A 16,080-nucleotide genomic window follows, 5' to 3' on the forward strand; every position below is an offset into this window, starting at 1 on the left:
CAAACTTCTATGAAGTTATGTAAAACAAAGAACCAAGGGTTGGTTTTTCTGGAAAAATAGACTTATATTGTGTATGCTTTACTTTTGAGATTAATGAAATTTCTAGGACAAAAGTATCTTAAACTTGCATATCAAATATTCTTCTTATGATGTTTACCAGTCAATTTCTTAGTTTTGTTGCGTTCCTCTATGAATTTCATGGATGTTAGGTCTTCATATTTGAACAAAATTTAAATAATTTTGTAGAATTCATCTGCATTCAGATGCTCTACCATTATGAGTTTCAAATATTTCCACTTTGTCTTCTAAAGTTGCACATAATTCACCTATATGCTCTGTGTAATGGTTTATTATCTCTTTCTATCTACCAGTTGGATAACTAAAGGTCTAAGAAAACATTATCTTTATGCCTCTAATCTCTGTTTGTTTTACCCACCAGTACTTCAAAATTTTCATTAAAATTAACCTGTGACTCCATGCCCAATGGTCCTTTTCCTTAATCTCCAACCAAATCTGTTAGTATTGTTACATTAGATCTAGCCACTGAGCACATGAATGACCTATTACTATAGTGAATTTGGGTAATTGAGTCGAAGAGAGATCCCTCTCTGGATTGAAAGGGTCGGCTTCCAATCTAAAAGTTTGGTTTGAAGTTACATTGGTAATTTTCTCCTCCAACCAGGAAAATTATAGAGTGATAACATAACCCAAGGTTTATTTCATCCTTACCTTGTTTTGGGGGCTTCATTAGTTAGAATTAATTGAGGTAGACCTCATAGAAATCGAGGTCACATCACTTTCATTCATCATCATCACTTGTGAAGTATTTGACCTCCTAAGAGGATTTCAGCCTAGCTAAAATAGTCTTGCATACGAGATGTGATCTATTGTATAGGACTTGCTTTTGGAGACTCTCTTTGTGGAGACATCACTTAGGGATAATAAAGGAATGGTTCATGCATTTACTCAACATCTATATGTTGAATATATTTTAGGGTTATTACATGGAATGGCTATTGTTAGAGTTTCTATGTGCTAGTTTTATTAGACATTTTTCTATGAAATATTGGCAAAGTATTGTATGCATTATCCTAGAGAATGTGTGACAATCCTTTGAATGAATCTTCATGTTAAGCTCTCTTCAATGACTTTATCCCTCATAACATGATATAGCTATGGCTTTGCAAAATAGGGGTTTTCCCTTACTCCACACTAGGGTTTGATTTTTCCATTAATAGGTCTCCCTAAGACTCTATCACCCAAGGATCAAACACTAGCCATCCATAATTTTCAACCCTCTAATGCAAGCCATTAAGCTAGGGCTATGGTCGAATTCAACAAGGAGTGCATTGGCTTGTGGAAGGGTTATACATGTGGTTTGTGTCTCATTGCCTCAAAATCAACTCTTGCCCATGGTAAATTCTCTTCCATTTTAGGGCTAACATCACAAGCCCTAGTTAAAACCCTAAACTAACCCTAGGCTCCAACTTAGGGCTTCTTGAAGGCTTGTTGCTCTATTTGTTGATCATATCTATCGGTAACAAGCCTTTTCTTTAACTTATGCACTTTGGTAAGCCTTTGTCCTTGCCTATTCAAATAAACCCTAGGTCATAAGTGCCCTAAATAGGTCTCTTGGAGTGCATGCTTTGCCTTGGCCTTGTTGGATTGAGCCTTGTTCTTAAGTTGAATGTCATTCCTGAGCCTTGTTATTAAGACGAGTGTTGCTCCTGAGCCTTGTTATTAAGACGAGTGTTGCTCTTGAGCCTTGTTATTAAGACGAGTTGTGGTGATAAAGGGCCTCCACCTCATAGTGTTATCCCTTGGTCTGGCTCTTGTCTTGTGAGCCCTCCCACGAGATCTACTAGATTCTAAAGCACTAGACAACACAGTTTAATAAGTTAAAAGGTGAAAAGAAGTCATTAGAAGATGAGTTAGGACAACTTGTCAAGAAGGAAGAACAAAAGTCTTTCGGTGAAAAAACCCAAGTTGACAAGGGAACAAATACAGATCTAGTTAATATCACGTCTCAAAAAAAATCCAACCAAGTTAAAGTAACGACATACTCAAAGGTCGGAGTACAATCCAGTGTAAACTAATAAAAAATTATGTAATCAACAAGGCAACACTGAAACATGAAGAAAAAATAATATTAAAAGTCAACAAAGAAAATGCTACAAGCATGATAAGGGAAAGTGGCATTACCATAGTATTCAAAACCAGAACCAGTGATTGGACCAGTCCAACTATCAAACCAGGTTTAAAACTGGAACCAGTCAAACCGATAGTGGTCAGATCACTATGAACCGATTTTTTAAAAAAATACATGAAATAATTAATTTTTAATGAAAAAAACAATTTTTAAGATTTTAAACCATGATTCCATACCAATAGAGACAAAATATGCAAAGTTTGCTCATCTATATACCATGTGAAGGTGAATATATCAAAATGTCACCGAGTGCAATACATATGAGCAACAAAATACATAATAAATGAACCTCTAAATGGCCTATAAAGTCCAAAAGCAATTCTACAAGCTATGGGGCCATTGGCCTACTACAAGACTACAAGTCTACATATCAGCGATCAACATGATTACCCCTCATCATGATCAAACTCATCACCACTACTACACATGGCATCATCAACAAGAGCTACATAAACATCATTTGGATCAAAGTCTGAGGATGCCTCAGCCTCATCTGCAACCTCAATAGTAGCACCAGTAGAAATAAAAATAGACCTAATAGAAGCACAAGTTGGTCGAGTTGCATGACTAGTGCCTTCCATTGGTTGTTTGCCTTTGCTTGATTCGACTACTAGTTCTGGTTCCAATGGCGCTACGATATTTGCATTGGGATCAACCCTCGTAACTCCATGTCAATATCAAAATCAACATCAAACTCAGTGGGTTATGTCTCCTCCGCCCATTCTGATGTTGGATCAATATCATCCAACACAATGGGATCTAGATCGAGTCTTCTGTTCATTAATTGCTTGCGCCTTAGTCGAAGGTTGTATTGCATGAAGACAAGAACATTTAATCGTTTTTGTTCCAAACAGTTTCTCTTCTCCGTGTGTATGTACTCAAGAATAGACCAATTGTGCTCACAACCTAAAGCACTGCAAGTTTGGTTGAGGGCTCTAACTGCAAACTTTTGGAATTAAGGACATTGGCCACCAAATGACTCCCACCAATGTGTTGCAAAGAAAAAAACATTAGTTAGTTCATTTCATTACTTATTTACCAATATTTACAGTTTGAAATGTAAACAATTGAACTTTAAAAGAAAAATTGGAATTGCTTACCTGGTTGATCCACACATCTCTTGCCATCTTTGCCAAATTTTTGCCAAAGGTACTTGCTACCATACTAAAGAGTAAGTTGTTTATGTATTTCCAACTAGTCGAAATGGTTAGGGACCATGCACTCCAAGCAATCATACAACTTATTTGTGACCTCCCTAATGTGCACATCTCCTAGCGAAGCTTTATAATGATACTTTGGGTTCAATAAATACCCATTTGCATGTATAGGACGATGGAATTAATTGATTGTTCCATCTGTTATCAATGATGTACCAATTAAGCCCATATTTAGCTAATTTATCCTTGTAAGTCGTCTATATTTGCGCCTTTTCCTCATCCATAGCCTCATAGATGTATCTCACGGCCAATTTTTCCCCATCCACCATCTGTAACACCTTAACAAGGGGCTCACCTTTGCAAATTTTTCCAAAAAGAATTGTCAAAAACTTTTTTTTGTGTCTTTGCCATCTTGTCTACGAGCCCACCGAGATGAAGTCCATTCATCAAAAGAAAACATTTTTGCAAGTTTTTTTGTTTAGAATTGAGACATTGCGATGTAAGGAAATGAGTTGCAAATCTCGTAATTGCAAGCCTAAGAAAATCTTTGCCCCAGTGCTTTTCCTCATCAGGCTCAATACCCATGAGTGGTTGTAAGATGTATTTTGTGATGCACTTGGCATGCTCTACAGTGTTTTTTACCCACTCCACTTTGCTTATGTCCTCAAGAATGGTGTTGCCTATGTCTTCAAGAATGGCGTCTATGCAATTTGCAACACATGGAGTCCAAAATATGGTCTTATATTTGGACTCTAGCATCTTTCCAGCAAGAACATAGTTTTAGGCATTATCTGTGATGACCTGCACAACATTCTCCTCTCCCATTGCTTGAATAATCTCTTCCAAAATCTCAAATAGAAGGTTTGCATCCTTCACCTTATCAAATGCATGAACTGATCTCAAAAACATGGTTCCTTGAGGGGAAGAAACAAGGAAATTAATGATAGTGCGGTTATTTCCATTTGACATGATGGAACAACCTGTTTTGGCCCATGACTCTCTATACTCAATCAAATACTCATCGATGCAAAAAATCTCTTATTTCAAGAGAGTTCCCCATCGATGCTTTTGAAGCCTTTTCCTATAGCTATAACAAATTCCCACATAGCTTGGTAATAAGGTGAGCGGGTAGCTATAAATGGATATCGGCATCATACCACCATCTAGCAATATATTGAAAAGCTGATTCTTTGCATTGATTTTTCCAAAGTGGGTTGACATTGAGTTAGACTTGGTCAGGAAGAAGTGGGATTAGCAGAGGCAGTGGCAGCAAAAGTTGAGAAATAACTCTAGAAGTTCATCCTCTTTTTTCCTTTAGATTGTTGGCCTTGATTAGAAGACCCAAAAGCAAGAGGAACATAGTGAAAGGGGTCATTGATGGAAGGGATAGAAGAGGAATCTTGAATCACAAAATCATCATACCAAACATCTCTCATGGCTTGTAAAATTTCCTTCTTCCTTGCAATTTCTTCTTGAGTAGCCTTATCCCTAGCCTTATTCTCCTCAAACTTCTCAAACTTGGTAAGGTATTCTGCCCTAATGTCTCCTATCACCTTCTTTGGTGCTTGGCATGGCTTTACTTGACCTCTTATCCCATCCAAGTGTCGTTTCAACATGAGAATACACCCCTCCAACAGATTTATTGCAAATTTCCATCAATCATATCATACTAAGCCCATGCAGTGTCCTTGGCTTTTGGAAGCATGGTGGCTAGAAATATTAGAAATTTGCAAATGAGAGAAATCTGTAAATTTAAAAAAAAAACAACAACAACAAAACAAAACAAAAAAACCCAAGATAAATTTGGGCATATTTAGCCTTCAAAAAAGTTGAAATTTAATACTTGAAAACTAGCAGTTGAAATTTGATAGAACACATAAAAATTTAAATACATGGACAGCAATGAAATATAGATTTTTCTAAGGGAAAACCCTTGCCTGGAAATGTAAACTAGCTCCCTTAGCCTCCTCTTGAAGATCCCAACTCCACTAACAGCTCCAAAGTAGCTCCAAGTCCAACTCCAACTCCCAGCCTCCAAGACAACTACTCCAGCGAAAACTCAACACTCTCCAAGCTCCCAATGAAGCTCACAAAAACACCAAATGAGATGTGTGAGGTAAATGAGGGGGGAGACATCCTTTTATTGGCTTGGAGGGGCATTTTTTTGGAGGGAAACAGCCCCTAGTTTCCCTCAATACCACCTCAAAAACAGAGAGAGCCATTTGTGGGGTCTGCAGTCAGTCTAGCAATAAGCCGGTCAGTTTATGACAGAACCAACCGGTTTATGGGAAAAATCAGTCGGTTCCATCATAAACCAGCCAGTTTAAGGCCCGTCAGACCAAAAAACTGTGGGGTCCGCTCAGGTAACCCGGTTTTTCAACCAGTTTGATGGTTGTGGCTAACGAACCGACCGGTTTTTAACCGGTTAGCAGTTGGAACCAGCTGGTTTTGAATGCATTATCGACATGCCAATAGAAGAGTGAATATCTTAACCAGTCACAGTGTCAACATCATTCAGTATGAGAACAATTAACCTATCTTCCAAAGAATATTGATATTAGTATCATTACATCACATAATAACAATTCACCTTGAAATTCGTATAAGTGCAACATTTCACAAAAGATTGAATTAGAATGGTCAAATCCTTTTACGGTTCGACAATTTTGCTCGGTATTTAGAGGTTCCTATCGTCTCGTATCATCAACAATCACAGCTCTAAAAACAGAAAATGGTGTGAGGACATCACAAGCCAAAGAAAAAGATGTACAGCCTTTCCATAAATATGCTTTGAAGACAAAGCATTCCTAAAGGGAAAGGCGATGAAATAAATATAAATATATATACATATCCAAACAATATATAATAATTAATAATTAGCAAAGAGACACATCCTAATGAAAGGACATGTCTCAACTAAATAACATGACTCTTAATGAAAGAAAACTCCCACCAAGGTATTTATATAAGGCCCTCATTTATAATCCAATCATATCTCATTTTCACATACATTATACTCAATGTTACCATTCTCCAAGTATTTTTGATATATAATTGGTAAACCATAGTCGTTTTCACAATGTTATGACATACAAAATAATCATCATTTATGGTCTTTATCACTTCATCAAAAACTCAAAGAGACTTTAAGGAAGGCTTTCCAACTAACTAAAGTCTTTGTTCTTTATAAAGGAAATCAATTTACTCTTACTCTACATTGAAGTCTTAAAGACTTCATTGATTAGTATAAATATAATCCACTTATTGGATAGTCCAGGTGTTTCATTTCTTACAACATTCAATTGATATCTGGATGTAAGCTCAAGCCATGTGCTTACTTGCCATCATTTAGTTGGAGAGTCTAAGCAAAGCAAACTGCCAAGGTAACTTCAAAAAAGGAAAATATGGCAGCTTGCCAACATGGCCCTTATGCATTGGGGCAAACACGTGATGGGCAATCAAAGAGGGCTATATTTTAAAAACAGGGTATATCATAAAATGAGGGCTTTGAGAATAAGAAAAGGGACAATTTGCTAAGTTTGCAAGCTTGGAAATCAATATGTTAGAACTCAGAAACAACTCTTTCTATTTGAAGAAGCAAAAAAGACTTACCAAAGAAAATTTGCCAACCAATATCATAAAATTTGTGTTTATTTTAAGCAATTATGATTTTTTGTAATATACCCAACTTGAAAAGATCAATTGAAAATATTAGTCAAAGGAAAGTCCATAATATATACAAGGCAATAACAAACCCAAATATTGAACTCAGCTAAAAGAAAGAATATCAACACTAGTAAGACCCCAAACTGCGGTGATTTCTATTTACTAAATTAAATCACTTAAATAAGGGAAAACACAGCTTCAAAAGTCATCAATACCTCTGCTGCTTGCTTGGCTTCCAATCGCAGGTTGAAAGTGATATTCGATAATTTAGCCTCATCTCCATCAGTAGAAGCATCTACTTGACTTGAGTTTTTCATACATGGCACTTTTCTCTTGAGAGGTTGTTTTTTAGAAGATAAATTTTGAGGAGACTTTTTTTTATCCACTTTTGCCTCCTTTGCACGCTTGGGTTTTTTTGGAGCTGACAAAAAAGAATTCTATCATAATGCAGAAAATATAATTGGCATTAAGAGCATAAATTATCATGACAATACTAAATAGATATTGGTCCTCGAGATATGAGACACAACTCATTTTATACACAATATTAGTTGAACATATATAACATTAAAAAACGTTACTAGAATTTAAGGACGATAACAAAGAATATCAAAATCAAAATTCCACTAAAACATGGAAAAAAATCTATAGTTACAATTCAGTAATGTCAGAATCAGCTGACCCAAAAAATGGCATTGTGATTTGAATTGGGGTGGTAAACTTTCCCTTACTTAGGAAAGAATTTTATGTTGAGAATGTTCATTACTCTGATACTATTGTAATTATTTTCTACCAAGAAAAGAAAATATAGTGGCAAAACCTCCCAAACCAGTGTAGAATCTAACTTACTAGGATACAGATACAAGGGCACATATGGATGCATAAGATTTTTGAGACCTTGAAATCCAATGTGGCTAGAATCTAGATACAGCATATATAAAAATCCTAAAAATACATGATGTCATGAACACATAAATATAAACATATGGGTATTCACACAAACATAAAGAGAAAACAAATGCCATGAAAAAATGACGTTCTTGTTTTCTGAAATATAACTCGCAGGAAAAATAGAAAACAGAAAAAAACAAACTTTCTCTGGCTATGGCCTAAAACTTGTTAAACCTCTATCACAGTTGACAAAAGACGCCATAATCATATCAACTGTATATCAATCCTTGAAGCCTTGCTGGTTGCTTTCTCTGAGAACTATGCAGAAAATGATGAAAATGCCCGAGTCTTCACAATCTCAGAGAAGTCTGCTCAATCATCAGGAAGTTAGTGCTCACTTATCATCAGATGCCTTAGAAACCCTCACTCCTTACTAATTGTCCTCTTTTTTTCTGCATGTGGCATGAATCAACATTCTATGACTCTAAATGTTAAATCAGATCCCTTACAGCACGCACCATATTAATTTTATATATGGATCAATTGCACACTACATCTGCACCCAAAACTCATCCACGTGAATAAACTGGGGTTATAGATGTGTCATGACAGAGTAGAATTTGTATCTTACATAACAGATCACAAAGTGCCTTCACATAACATGGGAATGGTTATGGCAAGCCACAAATCTAGAAAACCATAGTATTTAATATTTATAAATAAATAATTGGTTGTTGTGTCAATCGTTCTATGGTGCCACACATAAATACAATTTATATTATGTATGAACACACGTGCTATTACCCAGAATTTTTACACCATATGCACAAGTGGCAATCCAATTCACCAATGCCACACCAAATATAACACACACACAACATGGAACCCATCTGCACACCTCTGCTAGCATTTTTTTTGCTGCCACGTGACCATTGTAGACATGGTGACAGCAGCCTACTGACATTATTTCCTACTTAAGCAATATTTACCCTTGTGTTGCCACACATAAATACAATTTATATTACGTACGAACACACATGCTATTACCCAGAATTTTTACACCATATGCACAAGTGGCAATCCAATTCACCAATGCCACACCAAATATAACACACACACACACACCACATGGAACCCATCTGCACACCTGTGCTAGCATTTTTTTTGCTGCCACATGACCATTGTAGACATGGTTACAGCAGCCTGCTGACATTATTGCCTACTTAAGCAATATTTACCCTTGTCTGTTCTATCAATATGCTTTGGTAACAAATATAAACACAAAAAAATTATAGCTCCAAGTTAAGACACATGGTTCAGGTTCGGGTTCAGGTTTGACAATGATTAGGTTTGATTCGAGTTCAAATATGAGGTTCGCCCATAGGTCTCTCTCTCTCTCTCTCTCTCCCCCCCCATTACGGACCATCTAGGAAGCATCAAGGGAGCATCTAGTGAGCATCCAGGTTCCAAAATTCGAGGAATTGTGAAAATCCAGCCTGAATTGTGAAAATTCCATTCCCATATTATTGTCGTCATTTATTGGACATTAAAAAAAATATCTTATGTCATTCAATGGTTTGGCCAATTTTATATTATACTTTATGTTTTAGCTTCTAGGAGTTGCTTTGATATTCCCATACTCTGTCACAACTAGACTATACTTTTCAAAACCATTGAACCACATTTTTCATCATCTATGGACATTAAGTAAACAATATATATTATCTAATATCTTGTGTTAGGATCATACTAGTAGGGCTTGCCCAGAGGGTCAATTCAAGCTCTGATTTGCATAGATGAATATATGGCAATGCTAAAATTATTTATACTTCTACATTATGCATATATATTTGTCATAAATACTCACAAGTGTACTTTTTTGTTTCAATGTGGGAAAATCCCAATTCATGATAAATACTTGCTAATTGTATTTGTTGCCTCAAAATCCAGCAGGTCTTGTAGAGAGGCACCCTACAAGGCAAGCACTATACTAAGTGACAACAATGAGGTGTGGCCCACTATCACCACAGCCACTACCCCTTACTCTTTATGGACTTTCGCCAATGGGAGGCTTCTTGTTAGATAGGTCACTCATGAGAGATATGCTAAGTTCAAGGTTTGAAATGACAAATGGCTTATAGAAGATGACACTTCTTAAGGACAAGGCTCATTAAGGAAAAGGCGACCTGCATCCTCTAATAAGTCCAAATTAGGGCACAACTGACCTAGGGCTCAGGGTATAGCAAGCCAAACGGACTATCCTAGAGTTAATAGGCCGAGAAAGGTTTCCAAACTATGAATATTAGCAAGCAAACAGTCTAAGAAACCTTCATTAAGCCCCCAAGTTGAAGCTCTACACCAACTAGGGTTTTCCTAGGACAAGAGAATTAGGTCATGAAATAGAAATATTGGCAACTAAAAGAAGATGATTTTAAGGCAATCAGCTCTTCCCTCAATGTTTAATCTCTCCACAATCTAAAATCATCCTCCTAAGCCAATTTGCACCAAACCCTAGATGGACGGCCTATGCTGAAGAGAACCAAAATTAGAAAAAGGGCACAAAATCTAGTTTGTGGATGAAAATGCGCCACATAAGACTATGGCATACCGCAAACCTTGTGACCATTTTCACGATAAATCCACTTGTGTCGTTGCAAGAAGAATTTACAATAGTGGAAGGGCAAAAACAAGCGATCAAGGGGATCTTGTCAGGGAATTAACTCAAAAGCTTAAAGACATGCAATTCAATCAAGCTTAATTGATGGAAATCATAAAACTTAACCAACATAATCACTCTGAGGAGATGAGATCCATGCACATCAAGTTGATAGCCATACAAGAACAACATGGTGAGGAATTGAAAACCATGTAAATTAATCATTCTATCAGATGGCCACCATGCAAAATTATTTGATCACCATGGAAGCAAATCATGAAGAAATGAATTCTATTCAAATAAATCATGATAAGAGTAATAAAAGATATGGAAGTTGGTCATATATGTCTTCATAATAAGTTGTTGACCATGGAGGAAAACCATGCCAAAGAGATTAGCACTATGAAGGATGAACATTCTAAGCAAATGGATGCAATGAAAATCGAAAAGATCACTCTTGAAGATAAGCTGAAAATAATGTAAAAGACACAGGTGAAGAAATTTCAGCATAAATCAGATGATGAAAGAAACAAGGGACTTTTGACAGATCACAAACCTCCCAACCCGCCAAAGTAATTCTCGTCTCATTGCAAGGTCACTTGCCCCATTCAATACAGGTTGGTTGGAAGCGCCATGGTTTGAAAATAAATTAAGGAAGATCAGACTTATGTGTCACCTTTGACCAAGTATATTAGGCATATTTTAGATCGTTCATCTGAGCATTCTCAGGATCAAAACAGAAAATCCACATTAGTCCCATTATTAACATCACAGCCTATCGGAAACAAAAATAAAAAGTAGAAAAGAATGAAGAGGTTTGATTCATCTTATGGCCGAGAGCAACTCGATATTCAAATAAGTCAAAGTCCTAGCATTTTAATAATTGAGCATGGCACATCCGAAAGGCAACCCACGGACTTATCGAAAAGTCGGCAGACGCTCAATATGCACTATGTTGAAGACATCTGATGCCATGGGGCATCTTTGTATGGTATATCTAACCCTACTCCTTCCATTTAGGTCATTAGTTAGTTTTCTTTTTATGCACTTATGTTTTATGTCTTTGCATTTTAGTTTCTTAGAGTAGATTTAGTTAATTCCAGTAGAGATTCTATATATGCATGATGATTTCAATTTTGAATGGATATCTATTTAATGGACTTCACTTTTCTTGGATACAGGATTCAAGATTCTCACATTGCTCTTGTGAAGCAACGTGTCCCCATATGGAGCTAGATGTTGTACTCATTTTTTGATAATTCCAAGGAAGCAATTGCGCCAATTTTTTCAAAAATCAAAATCATCAGCTAGTAGTTTATTCTATCATTGTAAACCCATTCTGCAAGTTTGTGATGCAAATGATGCCAGTAAGATCGTGTATTTAAATTTTAACTAACAACCTAAGTAAGCCTATTACTTTGGCGACGAATTTCATCCTAGGAGGTTTTTCATCTCACTGATTCGTTTGTGTTTCTAAACACGAATGATCGACATAGTTTTTCCCTCCAACCTCACCCCAAAGCAAAAGGTAGAATTTATCATCAAAGTCTTAGGTGAGTCCTAGTGCTTTAATCAAGTATTTTGTAAAAGTGATTTGGGAATAATTTAAGCTATTTGGCTAAATTATTTCATTACAGATCTCTTGGTCTACTAGATCATATTGTGTCGCAGAATTGGGTATGTATTTTGAGGGTCTATAATGAACAAATATTCCCCCTTTGAGGATTGAATTTGTAAAATATTATGTAAAAAATATTTTAGTGCGACCCTCATACTTAGACACCACGGATAAAATATTTGAAGATGGAAAAATAATTAACCCACTCAAGTGTCAAATAATTAATTTTTCTAACAAAATTAAAATTAAATCCTAAGCCAAAAAATTAATCAATTTGAGTCAAAAATTTAAAATGTTAGAGAAATTATATTCTTCAAGTGGGAAAATTCGTGGGTCTAAAAGAAATTAATTTTTGAAGGTCCCCCACCATGAGAATATTGAATATTTCGGAAAAATTTGGACCCTTGAACTGTGGTGGTTAAGTCAAAGTCAAATTTTTTAGGAAATTAACTCAAAATAATTATTTTTGAACTAATAAAAATGGTTTTAATGAGATATTCGAAAATTCCTCAAAAATAAATATTTTCAATGACAAAGATTAAAAGATCATCAAAAATTTATCAACAATCGAGATTATTTTAACGAGGATCAAGCCAACTAACCGTTATTTTTCACTTGGAGGAATTTCTCTATAAATAAAAGGCATTTTGCTTCTATTTTTATCTTTCTTGACTTCTGATCTAATGTAAATTTGTAAAAGTTGGTGTAAGGCCACTATTCTGCTGGGAATGTTTTGATCATCATAGTAAAAGACTTTCGGGTGCAATTCATCCTGTCTTTGTCTCATTAAATTGTGGTATGTGTTGGGTATGTGCATTCCTATATTGTGCTTCAAATATTAATTAAATCGTTATTTCATTTGTAAATGAAAGGAACATTCTATTGGTAAGTTTTGGGCTTATCTTAGGTGATCCGATTCATTGTATGTTCTACCAGTTTCTTCTTAAGATAATATATAGAATTTGCAAGTTCTCTGGCCCTTGGGCTCCAAATTCACAAACTGTGGGCACAGACTGACCATGTTTGGATTCTAAATATTTTATGTGATTTTTTAACTTTGTTAAGATTGTGGTATAACATTTATCTTTGAAATACATCTAGTCATTTTCAAGGTCTATAAAAATTCTATTCTCCAAAAAATCTTTTCAAGCATTCGATACTTGTATATTTTGTAAATATATTTTTGCATAATAATTTTTCGTAAATAAATTTTATTTTCTAACCCTTGTTTCACAGCTGGGGATTTTGAAATTTTGGGATTTTGAATTTTTTGTATATATTACGGTTTTGGGCACTTGAAAATTTATTTGTGCAGGTGACATTCAAGAAGATTTGTTGCATTAAAGCTAAATCTAGGCCCTTGAGGGTGTAAGATCTAATCTCTAAAAAAAAATTGTTGGATTAGAGCTAAATCTAGGCCCTTGAGGGTTTCAACTTTTCTGAGGCCTCCAAACCTAGCATCATTCTTCATTGGCCTAGCGTGGCCCCTTCTAGCCTCTGCGTCAGCCTTTCTCCCTCGACCATGGGTGTTTTTGGGCCTTCCTAGGCCTGGTCGTGACCCTCTAAGGCTTTGGTTGTCTTCCAGGAGTTAGAAGATTGTCGTGGGCCAATTAGTGCCTCTAAGGCCTGGACGCAAGCATGAAAAGGTGTTTCCTCCCCTTCTCCAGCCTTCCTCCCTCTTTCCGCCCTTTCTCCTCCTCCTTATCCCTCTGTTTGCCCTCTGTTTGCCCTCTGCTCCCTCTTTCTTCCCCTCCACCAAACCTTATTTCTCCTCATGACCCTATGTCGTGGCCTCTGTCCTCCTCCTCGTTTCTCCTCTCGGCCAACCCTCAAGCCTACCGCAAGCCCCCTCTACCCTTGGCCCTCATTGTCGTGGCCTCTAAGGCCTCCCTCACCTCATCGCAAGCCTATTTAGGCCTTCTCTCCTTGTTGTGTTGGCCTCATTGAGCCCTATATTTTCCTCTTTCATCTCTGTGGGTGAGTTGTCAATTTTTGGGTTGATCTATTGGTGTATTTTGCAAAAAGAAATTTAAAAAAATTAATTAATTAATTAAAAAAAAAAATGGGCTATAGGTTGTGTTTTCAGGTGGCGTATGATTGGAAAAGTTGGTCAAAGTAGTTCCAAGGCCTAAGGCTAAGGGTTTGATCTCTAAACCCTATTTTCTCTCACTATTTGGTACAGCTCTCTGAATACATTCATAACAGTGGTAAAAAATAAATTTGAATGTCCTCAAATCATTTTAAAATTACCTAGAGTTCACTAGCCAATTATTGCATAAATTAGGTAGCTCTTAATTGACTAGTTTTCATTGATGTGTTGTTGACTGTCATAACATAATCGAATCTGATCTTAACAGGGACATAAGTGAATTTTCATGGTTTACATTTTAATTTGAAGTGTTCTTAAGGAAGTGATTTGGAATTGTTTAATGCATTTGGCATAAGAAAAACTCATTTTTCGCTCATTATTTTCATAATTATCTCATTGCTCAATGCTCTCAATAAATCTAATTGTTGTCCTAAAGGGTTTAATAATTGTTCATTTGTATGTGATTGGCACATAAGTAACATAAAGAAATTTCCTTGCTCATGCTCTCCAGATCATAATTGCTACTTGTTTCATGGTTGCATGTGCCATTGGGGAAGATATAATTAGCATTGTTGCCATTTCTAATTATTTTAAGTACAATAATATATTTGTTGTTGTGAGTTGACTAAGTTCTACATAAGATCACATCTAATAGTTTCACTCACTAAAGCACTACAATCTCATAAGGAATCATTGGATAATAGCTCTTGTCCTCTTTTGGCATCATAGGTTTACGGTTATTGTGAATCCTTGGCATATTGGCATATTTTGAAAAGCTCTTAACTTGAAATCCAATTACGTAAAGGTTTCTAATTGTCTTTAGTAATTGCCATTGGCATCTTGCATAAAGGATCATTGGTATTGAGATGCTAAGTGTTCTAATCTATTTAAGCATATCTTGAATGATTGAGTATTATTGGCATTTATATCTTTGAAGTATCTTGAGAGCTTCTAATTGAACCAAGAGCATTGAATATTTTGTGATAATAACAGTTGGTATCTTGTTAAGCATTGATCAAATTATTCTAAGTGCTCCAATTATCATTGAACAAGTTATTACAGGATTTGAGCACATCCTAGAACTATTGAATAATTGTATATTGTGGATATCTATTTGGCGCTTGGTAACTTGGCACATTTTCTTGATAAGATTGTGATCTCATTGATAAGTACTCGGTGGTATAATACATTAATAATGATTTATAATTTACCTCCAAACATAAGCTTGGTTGATAGATATTTCGGGCCACCCTTTCTCAATTTAGCTTGAGGCACTTGGACCCTCATTAGTGGTTACCACAATGACCTTACAGTTGTTGACTTCTGGTAGCATCAGATGTGCTCTAAGTCTCAAAATTTGCAAGGAGGCTGACACATGCATTCTCCAATACCCAGAAATCGTTTTGGGGAATTCCACCCGAAGGCAAATTTATTAAAATAATTAATTATTTTTAATGGGTCCCTAAGTCTAAACTTAGGAAATTAAAATAATTAATGGGTATTTATCAAAACTATGGGTGAAACTTCTAGAAGAAGACGGGGATCAAGCAAAAAGATATGAGCAATTGATTAGAAGTTAATATGGGACGTTGGTTGTCCAACAGAAAGATATAAGAAGAGGCTTGAGGGGCACTTGGAGAACACATCGAGTAGAGTTCAGAAGATCAAATTTCGGAAGCAGAGAAGCTGCTACTAAGAAATTCGAAGTGAGCTTTTGCAATGAGGGGCAGGGATAGTTTCGGTTGGAGATTTCCCCTGATCCGAGAATACTTAGTAGAGGAAGCCGAGAGATAT

The 16,080-nt window shown here is 36.0% G+C and overlaps 1 protein-coding gene across 3 annotated transcripts in view; it reads right to left on the reverse strand.

Moving 5' to 3' along the window:
* Nucleotides 1–16,080, reverse strand: part of LOC149263897 (P-loop containing nucleoside triphosphate hydrolases superfamily protein) — a 238,444-nt gene that overhangs the window by 177,256 nt on the left and 45,108 nt on the right. For all 3 annotated transcript variants that reach the window (XM_089426807.1, XM_089426810.1, XM_089426803.1), the window contains exon 4: nt 7,248–7,453. In XM_089426807.1, coding sequence (XP_089282933.1) covers nt 7,248–7,453 — 206 coding nt within the window. The remainder of the gene's footprint in view (nt 1–7,247; nt 7,454–16,080) is intronic.

The sequence above is a fragment of the Pinus tabuliformis genome, chromosome 6 (genome assembly GCF_031772625.1).
Source record: "Pinus tabuliformis cultivar Carrire ecotype Pingquan chromosome 6, CPIR1, whole genome shotgun sequence".
NCBI lineage: Eukaryota > Viridiplantae > Streptophyta > Pinopsida > Pinales > Pinaceae > Pinus > Pinus tabuliformis.